At 40.4% G+C, this 9,830-nt stretch overlaps 2 protein-coding genes across 3 annotated transcripts; one reads left to right on the top strand and one right to left on the bottom strand.

Annotated features, from left to right (window-relative positions):
* Positions 1 to 4: 4 nt before the first annotated feature.
* Positions 5 to 2,595, top strand: wit (kinase protein wishful thinking; the record flags this gene model as incomplete). The annotated part of the gene is made up of 1 exon (XM_017629849.1): positions 5 to 2,595. A coding segment is annotated over one exon (2,127 nt), but the record flags the coding sequence as incomplete, so codon positions are not given.
* A 4,750-nt stretch (positions 2,596 to 7,345) lies between these two features.
* On the bottom strand, positions 7,346 to 9,423 carry LOC108373914 (Cytochrome P450 302a1, mitochondrial). Of its 2 annotated transcripts, none has more exons than XM_017629851.1 (5): positions 8,936 to 9,423; positions 8,676 to 8,867; positions 7,973 to 8,622; positions 7,701 to 7,898; positions 7,346 to 7,588 (listed from the first exon to the last, which is right to left on the bottom strand). In XM_017629851.1, the coding sequence occupies exons 1-5, from the start codon at positions 9,051 to 9,053 to the stop codon at positions 7,457 to 7,459; spliced, it is 1,290 nt and encodes a 429-aa protein (XP_017485340.1). In that variant the 5' UTR covers positions 9,054 to 9,423; the 3' UTR covers positions 7,346 to 7,456. The 2 variants fall into 2 exon arrangements, with proteins under 2 accessions (XP_017485340.1, XP_017485339.1); XM_017629850.1 differs by having other exon boundaries at positions 8,676 to 8,851; positions 8,936 to 9,422.
* Positions 9,424 to 9,830: the final 407 nt, after the last annotated feature.

Consider the following 9,830-nt stretch of genomic DNA (forward strand, 5'->3'; position numbering starts at 1 on the left):
AATTCGGGACTCACTTATTGCTTCTCTAGGCTATGATGAGCGTCACACAATGGATGGCAAAATCGAGTACCAACTAGTGCTTTCGCTTGCCCCGCTCGGTTGCTTGCAGGATTGGTTAATTGCCAACACCATGGGCTTCGAAGCGTTCTGCAGCATGGCCAAGTCCATCACGCGTGGCCTTTCGCATCTGCATACAGAAATAAGTCGGGGTGACGAATATAAGCCGTGCGTCGCGCATCGCGACTTCAACTCGCGTAACGTGCTCGTCAAAGCCGATCGAACGTGCTGCATCGGGGATTTTGGTTTTGCCTTGAAAGTATTTGGCTCCAAGTACGAATACCGCGGCGAAGTTGCTGTAGCCGAAACAAAAAGCATCAACGAAGTGGGCACGCTCCGTTACATGGCACCGGAACTGTTGGAGGGCGCCGTCAATTTGCGTGACTGCGAAACATCACTCAAGCAAATGGATGTTTATGCTCTGGGATTGGTACTGTGGGAGGTGGCTACTCGATGCTCGGACTTCTATCCACCTGCCCAAATGACGCCATCCTACAAAGCCCCCTACGAACAGGAGGTCGGCACCCATCCCACTTTTGACCAAATGCAGGCGTTGGTGGTGCGGCACAAGGCACGACCCTTGTTTCCCGCAGGCTGGGGTGGGGGCTCTGCGGCCAAGTTGATAAAGGATACATGCGAGGATTGTTGGGATCATGATGCTGAAGCGCGTCTAACATCGCTCTGTGCCGAAGAGCGCATGCAAGAAGCAGCTGGTTTGCGGCCGCGCTACTCACATGCACAGTCGCCTAGTCCTTTGCTGAGCGCAAACAATTTGTTGGTGCCTGATCAGGTGGATGGGAGCGTGAAAATATCCATGGATACGTGTAATTCGGAAACAGAAACGATGCTTCAGCCGCCACCAAACCAAAAGATTTTGCCGCGCGCCCAAAGTGTGGGCAGTGAGTTAGGTATCGCACCGCATGCAGAGAAGAACCATCTTATTCACAACCAACAACAACTACAACCATATCAGGGACGCAACCCATGCCAAGAGCGCAACCTGGCACCAGTGTCCAATCGACCGCCCCAGATTTTGGTTGAGAAAAGCAAGAAGCACAGCTTTCAAAACGGACAAGAAAACAGTTTTTCTTGCTTAGAAGACGACGTTTCAGTCGAAGACCTTATCTCTGGTGGTAGCTCGAAAAAAATTAACAATTTCATGACAGAGAATGCACCGAGCATGGGAGAAGGCTTTCCTAAGCAACACAATACCGATCGGAAATTGAGAGGTTGGCATGGCGTTCGGGCGCTAATACAGAAAAAACTTTTCCGCAAAAGCGACGTTGGCAACGACCTTTTCCAGCAGCAGTTCGGGTTCGGAGATGAAAAGTCTAACTTGGTGGACAATCGGTACGCTGCCGTTATTAAGGGGCTCGACAACAATGGCAGCGATAGGTTGGCAAAGGCAGCAACAATTAGTTACATAGATGACCGGCAACGCAGCAATAACGGTGTGGCCACAACCAAGACCACAATGCTCACTGATGTCTACCCACATACACGGCGACCCAACAACCTTGACTTGAGTCCTATGAACGGTTCAGCCGTACCAGTAGGAGAGTCCAGCGGCCCGCTTAATGCTCCTGTTGCTTACAACAAGTCAAATCTAATTCAAAGCATAGCGGAGGAGAGCAACGACAGGAGCGCCAAACAACACCTTCAGCAAGTAGACAAACGCACTAGCACGCCATGCCATGTGGTGCCACGTTCCCTCTCTTCTAGTCTAATTAAACACATAAACCGCAATAACAATAACGTGAGTAAAGGCGAGCTGAATACCATAAACGCTACGAACAGCAGCCCTAAGGAAACCACGCCTGCACCGGTGTCCAACTCGACCGGTCACCTCAAAGCGCCCAGCAATACAGATATCCTCTTTAGGCGGCAGCGGAGCCTTGAAATGTTTCGCGAGGTGTTCAGTGGCCGAGGCAGCACGGAAAAGCTACGAGATCCCAGTCAGCGCGTCAAAACGCCAGGTGATGTGCCGCCCTCTGTGCGCAAGGTGCGAGCCTCGAAGACGCTTAGCCTATACGACGATCGGATGATGGACTCTTCAACGCTGAATATACTCTAGCATGAGGAGGTTCTGTTGCTGGAGTTGTAAGCAGTTTGGCCCCGGGTTGCCCGTCAGCTTACCATTTCAGTAGGCAGAACAGAGTGCACAGAGTGTAGATGAATGTGAAAGGAATGGAGACGAAAATAAATACTCGCGCGCGGTTTTTTCGAAGCTCATCGACAGGATGAGCTTATACTCACTCATAGATGTAGTTGCGTTGAACGCGCGGCTCATAAGTAGATCGTAGGTCTTCGTAGTACCACCCCTTCCATTGAGACCCTACTCTACATATGTGTGTAGTATGTATTGTGTTTGTATTCAAATGTCTACGCACGTGTGTGCTGAAAAAACCAAAGTCCTTATAGTGTAATATTGAACGTGTTTTTGTACGAAGTCTATGTATGTATGTATGTATGTATCTCTAAAAACAGTCGCCAGTAAGCTAGTCTTAAGTTTGTATGCAGTAGTTAATGTATATGTATGTATGTTACAAAAAGCGTAGCACCAGGTCAGCCATTGCTTGTGAACGCCGGCAAGGCAAATTAGTGTAGCGAAGATATTTATTTTTTATTCCACTTATTGGTAGAACATTGAAGACAACTAACTGTACATCTCTAGGGAATTTTCACAGCATAGTGTTATAGTATATACATATATATGTAACTCGGTAATAACATACACATAAACGGGTAGAAAACTCTGTTGGTTTACACTGTGCATCAGTAAAACGAAATTTTTTGAGATCGTAGCTGTGCGGGATTAATTCAACTTAAAATTGTAGAGTAGTCTTGAGAAAATTATTTTCGGGAATACATAATTTGAAATTTTCAAGGTGTTCGAAAAATTTCAAACACTCGCACTAACTTATTTAAAAAGTTGCCGAATTTTTTTTTTTTTTGTTATACCGCATTATTATTAGTTCAATTATATTTTATGATTTAGTTAAGTAGAAGTGTATGCCATAGGACATATGTATGTATATTTAGGCTATTTATAATGACTAGTACGTATTTCATAATTTGTACCATACGCGCATAATTAGACTGTTGATAGGTTCAAAAAGTTAAATGAATTTGGAAATTGCCTTGTATTTCATTAAAAAAAAAAAAGTTGTAGAAAATACATTGAAAATACAATTATATAAATATTGCATTGATGGTACTTTGATATATGTAGCTATATTCCAACTATATTCAAAATGATTCCAAGCAAATGAGGTAAAAGTGTTGAATGTATTCGTTTAGAAATTACATAGAACAAATGAAACGTATCTATGTATGTCTCAGAAGAATATAAACTGACATCACATACCATTAGTAGAGTTTTACATTAATAAATAAGTTATGCTGATAAAAATGTATGTATGTATTTAATTGAATTCCATCTATTGTATTGAGACATATATTTAATAAAATAATAACAAATAGGTTAAATACACATAAAAATGCAACGAAAAGTGTGTTGATGCTTCATTTGGGTCAGTGATTCCCAAAGTGGTCCAGGTTGTAAAGGGTTCCAGGGGTAGACGGGGCCTCGACGGTGGGTCTACGGTGGCGTGAAAAAGAAATGGAGATTCACATGTTGTAAGTGGGGGCCCACGAAAATGTATCTGGTTTCGATAGTAAATTACGAAAATGTTGGCTTAGCTTTCCTATTTATCAAAAAGGCAGATGTACCTTAAAAAAAATTAAGGGAGCACGAAAAAATACTTACATTTTACGGTTGAATTGCCCTTTACACTGGCGATTTTTTGGTTAAACGACAAAAATCGACTAGAAAATCGACTCGTGTGGGTAAAGGCAGCTTTAAAACTAAAAGAGCGTTTTTCTCCCTCAATATTTACCTAACGCTCATATGCCACTCAATATATTAAAGCCCGGTTATGCAAGACTTAGCCTTGACTTGACTTACCTAGAAGCTTAGAAACGATTACTCTGCGTGTCATCTGTCTGTTTTATTATCCTCAGTATTTGTACACGCAAAATTGTAAACGTTTAATTTGTTTGGGGTAAAATAGCATAATAATCGCAATTGAGATAAATGTATTTAAGCATATCAAATCGTGATTGTTTTTATTTTATTTTCTTTCTTTATTTGAAGTTTGTTTTGCGATTGTCCTATGAATTGCATTTATATAAAAAATCATTTTTATATGACATATTTGTAGGGAATTTTATTAAAAATAAGTAAAAAACATAATATGGCAGCAATATTCTCTCACGGCTCTCTTCCCAATTAGAATCATAGCTTAGAAATCAAAAATCTATAGTTCTTCAAGTTTCTGAGTGAAGTTGGTTTTTTGGGTAACTACAGGCGCTGCCTATTTACCAGATATACAATTTTTAAGTGAAGTCAAGTCTAAGTCTGGCATAACTGAGGTTTAATTAACTCCTTGCAAAAGAGCGTTTTGTCTCTTTGGCTCATTTAGCTTACACAACTCAGTATGTAGTTGAGTTAATCGTTGACAAACTTATTAAAGAAGCAGGGAGCGCAATAATTTTTTTTTGTGCTCTAAATTTGATTCGCCCCTTGCCTAGTTGTTTCTCATATATTTTTCTAGATTCGCTCTTTTCTATATTGTCAGATTCTGAAATAAAAGTTTGGCTTAAAAAGCTGTTAGGTTTTGTGTTTTAAAAATGGGAGTGATAAATATTTTTTGTATCACTTTAAAGCTCAGAGCGATGAAACTAAAAGTGATGCCATCAATACGAATAAACTCTTTTACAAATACTTTAAAAGTGTAGTGCTCAGAAAATACTATAACTCCTCAGAGCAGAGCTAAAATACGATGGCTTTACGAACTCTGTTTTAAGTAAGTCAGTGACTATTTCTTATAAAAATTTGTATATTCGATATAAAGTTATGTATATTATTTTTGTTAATTTGAATTGTTGAAGTTACGCTTCGTTATTTATGTTTTATTATAATTTGGTAATTTGGGGAATTTTTAGTTATTTAGCTCCAAGAAAATGGTATAAAATTGGTGTCAGAAGAGAGCGCGCGTTCCCCCGATTCCAATTATATAACTTTCATCTGCCGCACAATAAATAAAAAAATAACTTTCAGCGGTCCAACACCGGCTATGCTGACTTCAGTTTTTTTTGCGCAGAACACCTTTCACCTATATTCTATTTTTCTTTGTATTTTAATCACTCCGAAATGTGGGTTGGAATTCATCCGCGACTCAAAATTCCATCGTTAGAACTAAATTTCACATTTTTTGTTGAGTTTTGGGAATATGGTAGAATTGTAGCAGCAGGGGGTCCAACGAAACCAGTAACGTTTTAAAAGGGGTCTACCAAAAAAAAAAGTTTAGGGACCTTTGATTTAGATTGTCGATCGTTTGCATCCCAGTGTAAAATTTGGAATGATAGATTAACTGACGTTTACTAGGGCAGATAGCTACTAGTATGGTTAGATTACCTTAAGTACTGAATAAGTATGCAGATGTAATTGACATGTATGTTTGAAGGAAACTTTTTGCTTCGCGTTTTTTGAAATGCAATGAAAATTTTCAAATAGATTGTTGGAAAATCACCAGAAAGCTATTCGTTAAAAAATCGTCTAATCCATTACACACAGCAAAAAGTCAGCTAAAAATATTTTTCTCCACACAGGATTTGGTAACTTTAACCAAATAATGCAACTACAGTCAAATCATGTATTTATTTATAGAAATTTATTTACCTGATTTTTTTTCTGGGTGTACCTTTATGAATGAGAAATATAGGTATGTTCGCAAAACTACCTGAAAAGGCCCCCACCCATTCAATGTAGGCCTTTTCAACCGAATAACAACTCCAAGACCAGGGTGATTGGCTCGGTTTCCCAAACCGTTTTTAGCCAGTTTTTTTTGCTAAGTTTTTGGGCGGATACCAATTATGCTTTTTCAAATTGGAGCAAATCAATGCTTTTTAAAATCCACTACAGAGCGTTTCCTTTGGCTGAATTGGCGTTTCAAGCATACGCTTTAACACAATTAAACAAAAATGTGGCTTAAATTCATTCGATTATTTAAAATACCTGCAGATTACCATACGAATGTTTTTTTTTAACTTCAATTTTATTTTTGTTTAAATGCGATATACCAGTAGAATTTCACAACATCTAATTCCAGAGGGGATTTGATTCACGAAATGATTTACTAAAAAGTATTTATTACAGCCATCAAACATGATATATTCGAACTATAGGTTTTGTTTGTGTTCCACAATGTTATAGAACGGCGAGTTTCAGAAAAAATTTACATATCTTTTCTTAATACATGAACGAGGAATATAAAGTCGGTTTTACCCGAACTCAGATTTCTTTATTACGTAGAGATGTATTTTGGAGCCTTGACTTCTACAGCACCAACTATGTATACCTGATTTTTTTTCTGTGCTGAAGCAAATTTTTAAGTAATTTCCTCTACTGAAGTCGGCTGGATTAACATTTTCTCTTATCGTATGCATGTCAACTTACTCCTTCGGGAAGACACGTCTTGGCACCGACATGCATTTATTCTGAAAATTTTGCGGATATTCAAGGTTGCACCTACCTGAACGGTATATATGTACATTAGGGTGGTGCTTAAAAAATCAAATAAGCGATTTTTTCATTCTCAGCCGCTCAATCGGTAATATCACGATCACAGATATCACTTAAAAATTTTGGTCCCGATTGGAGTCGGCTAAGGCGTGTCGCATAGGGATCAAAGGAGAACGAAAAATGGCACTGAAGATGGCACAACGCCGAAACCGGTTTGTCTCCAAACCAAATTTGACAAGGGATGACGGAAAATCGTTCCACAATACATCATACTCCTACCCTGTCGGAAACACAAACAACCAAAAAGAAATGCCTCTATGGAGACTCAACAAATTATTATTATTTTTTTTATTTAATACCCATAACCAATCCTGCTAAAGTCGAAGATATCACATATAAATTTTGGTCCCAGAAGCAGTCAGTTAACACGTTTTCATTGGGTCAACTGAAGTTTTACCGACTCCAATCTGGACCAAAATTTATATGTGATATCTTCGACTATGGTAAAACCGATTTTGGTTATTAGATGAAAAAAAAAATTTATTTTTTGAGAGTCTGAACATTACTCCCCTGTGCGACACGTAAAAATTTTCTTCCTACATTTAAGCACCACCCTAATATACATACATGCATAAGTACACACATACATATTTGAGAGAAAAAAATGTATAAATTCTTTTCCAGAAAATCGCAAAAAACCCATTGAAATCACTTGCGTTTATTCCACCTAGTTACAAATCGACAATGGCAAGATACAAACACAAAGATACATTTATATAGCTTATCGTTAGTTGATTCCTAAATAAGTATCTGTTAATCTCCGCACCCATCCACCCTCGGTTTCAATTGAATGCTGACTGGTCTGCTGGGCTTATTGATTAGCAGTGTGCGCACACCCATCTTCTCGTCGTCGCCAGTCCAAGTAATTTCGAAATTTCGCATCATCTGCCATCCAAAAATTTAAAAAGATGAGATTCAAATCAAATTCAAATTTAATTCCATTGACGTACAGATCAATGCTAGAGACCTCAACTCAGGCATTCACTTCGGTACTTACGCGCAACAGCAAGACGATGATATTCTGCTCGGCCATGCGACGCGCTATACACGCGCGCATGCCGTGTCCGAAAGGCAGCACCAGGTAGGGATGCACTGCTTGCTTGCGGTGCAGCCAGCGCTCAGGATCGAATTTCAATGCATCGGAAAAATACTTCTCCAGCCGGCAAGCAATCATATTTTGTGTCACTACCACTGTCTACCCAGTCCATTAAACAATAATATATTACTTAAATTTAATACAACAACGATGCGTTTTCCATTTTGACTTACTCCTTTCGGCACATGATATCCACTTAGCACCAGATCCTTGTTGAGTATGCGACCCACACCCACTGAGATGGGATTCAAGCGAAAGACTTCTTTGAGCACAGCACGGGCGTATGGCACTTCTGTGCGTAGCGCATCTGGCGTTAGGAGCGTTTTGCGAGACGGCAGCACACGACACGCTTCCTCGCTTAGTTTCCGTTGCACTTCGGGGTTTTTGGCGATGTGGTATACCGCAAATGCGGTCGTATATGAGGAAGTGTCGATGCCGGCCAATAGTAAATCCGCCGCCATGCCGACCACGTCGCATAGATCCAGATTAGGGTTCTTCAAATACTCTTCAATTAACGAGCTGCGCTGCATGGTGCCGCCATCAGGGCTGGCGCCATCGCTCACCTCCTTGCTGTCCTTGAAGTAGGCGAGCTTTTGGGACACCAAATCTATTGCCACGCTCTCCATATACTCTTGGGCTTTGCGCAGCCGCCGATAGATGGGCGTTTCAAAGTATCGCCACAGCGGCAGACCCTGATCGGTGGGCAAGATGCTGCTGTTAGTTGTTTCCGCAGCGCGCATTAGTCTAGTGGAGCGCGATGTGGGCAGTTGCTCTTCGGGTGAGAAGGCGTTGAGGCGCTCGTCGAAGGTCATCAGGCACGTAACTATGATAAATTAAGATAGGCGATCAAATCGAAGCGCTAAAGTTCAGACTTACGTTCCAAATTCAAGCGCGCCAACTTTGGCTGAATATCGAAGCTCTGGTGCAAGGGTAGGTGCTCTAGAAATTCTTGCGTCACCAAATCTAAATCAGCTAGGAAGCTACGCACACTCTTGGGTGCGCTTATTTCTTTTTGCAATTCCGAGCGTAAATGCCACCACTCCGCACCGTTACTATAATCGTAAGTGACTATTTTTAGTGGTAATGCAGAATTTGTTTGCATTAAATCGTGTGTAGCTCTGTATTTATGTACTCACGTTGGCAAGAGTCCGGCCGATCGGTAAATGTGCGGACGATCTTTGCGATACTTCTCCAGCGCCAGATGGCTGCGCCGCTGGGGGAACTCCCTTTCGTTGAGTAGTGTGGCAATATCATTGGGATCGTATAGCCAAACTATGTCTTCACCCGGAATCATTGTTTCGCGCACAATTGAACCGTACCGCTCGTATTTGTCGCGACCCGCCTTATGCAATTCCAGCCAAGAGTAGCGTCCAATGAGCGGCAAGTATTGATAAAGAACACCTAGGCCAAAGGGGCCGCGTGGTCCGGATATGTTGTTAAACGGTTTCGCGAATGCATTTGCAGCAGGTGGGTCTGCATTTGCCGAAAAACACCTCTTCCGCAGTGATTTGCTGATAAAGACAGCCATACTGTGCTGCTCTGCGAAAGCGTCGCTGAGTTACAGCCTGCCGCCGATCAAGACGGCTTAACGCTGACAAATGATTTTTGACTATTAAAAACATTAAAGCGCTTTATGTAGGTGTTTCTGTTTTTTATTGCGAAGTTGAAGATTCGTAAATACGTTCGTACGTATGTCCATGTGTGCGAATGTTAAAGAAAAATCAAAAGCTTAACAAATCTGCTGCTTTGTATTACATAGGAGTAAAAAAAATTTGAGTAAATACAGATTTACGTGCATATGTATATACATATATATGTATGTGTTCATTGTATATAAAATACATACCTATATACAAACCGTTACTTTAATGTAGAAAGGCCTTATTTAACATTTTTGTTTCTTTGCGGAGTGATGAAAAAGGTGTATAGCAAATCAACTCCGTTTACTGTGAATGTTGTTCAAAGACGGTTTTACTGAAGAATGTAACTAAAATTATTCTATAGTTGTTTTTTTTTTAAATCCAATAGGTT

The sequence above is a fragment of the Rhagoletis zephyria genome, unplaced genomic scaffold, assembly GCF_001687245.7.
Source record: "Rhagoletis zephyria isolate East Lansing unplaced genomic scaffold, Rhagoletis_zephyria_1.1 Rzeph_scaffold_07139, whole genome shotgun sequence".
In the NCBI taxonomy this organism is placed as follows: Eukaryota; Metazoa; Arthropoda; class Insecta; order Diptera; family Tephritidae; genus Rhagoletis; species Rhagoletis zephyria.

What these genes read in the sequence shown, in the direction of transcription:
- LOC108373914 (XM_017629850.1), bottom strand. Translation starts at nt 9,327, where the DNA reads ATGGCTGTCTTTATCAGCAAATCACTGCGGAAGAGGTGTTTTTCGGCA. An exon ending in TCGGCCGGACTCTTGCCAAC is followed by an intron (nt 8,852 to 8,935) that starts GTGAGTACATAA and finishes TTACGATTATAG; the next exon opens with TAACGGTGCGGAGTGGTGGC. An exon ending in TCATCGTCTTGCTGTTGCGC is followed by an intron (nt 7,589 to 7,700) that starts GTAAGTACCGAA and finishes TTTGGATGGCAG; the next exon opens with ATGATGCGAAATTTCGAAAT.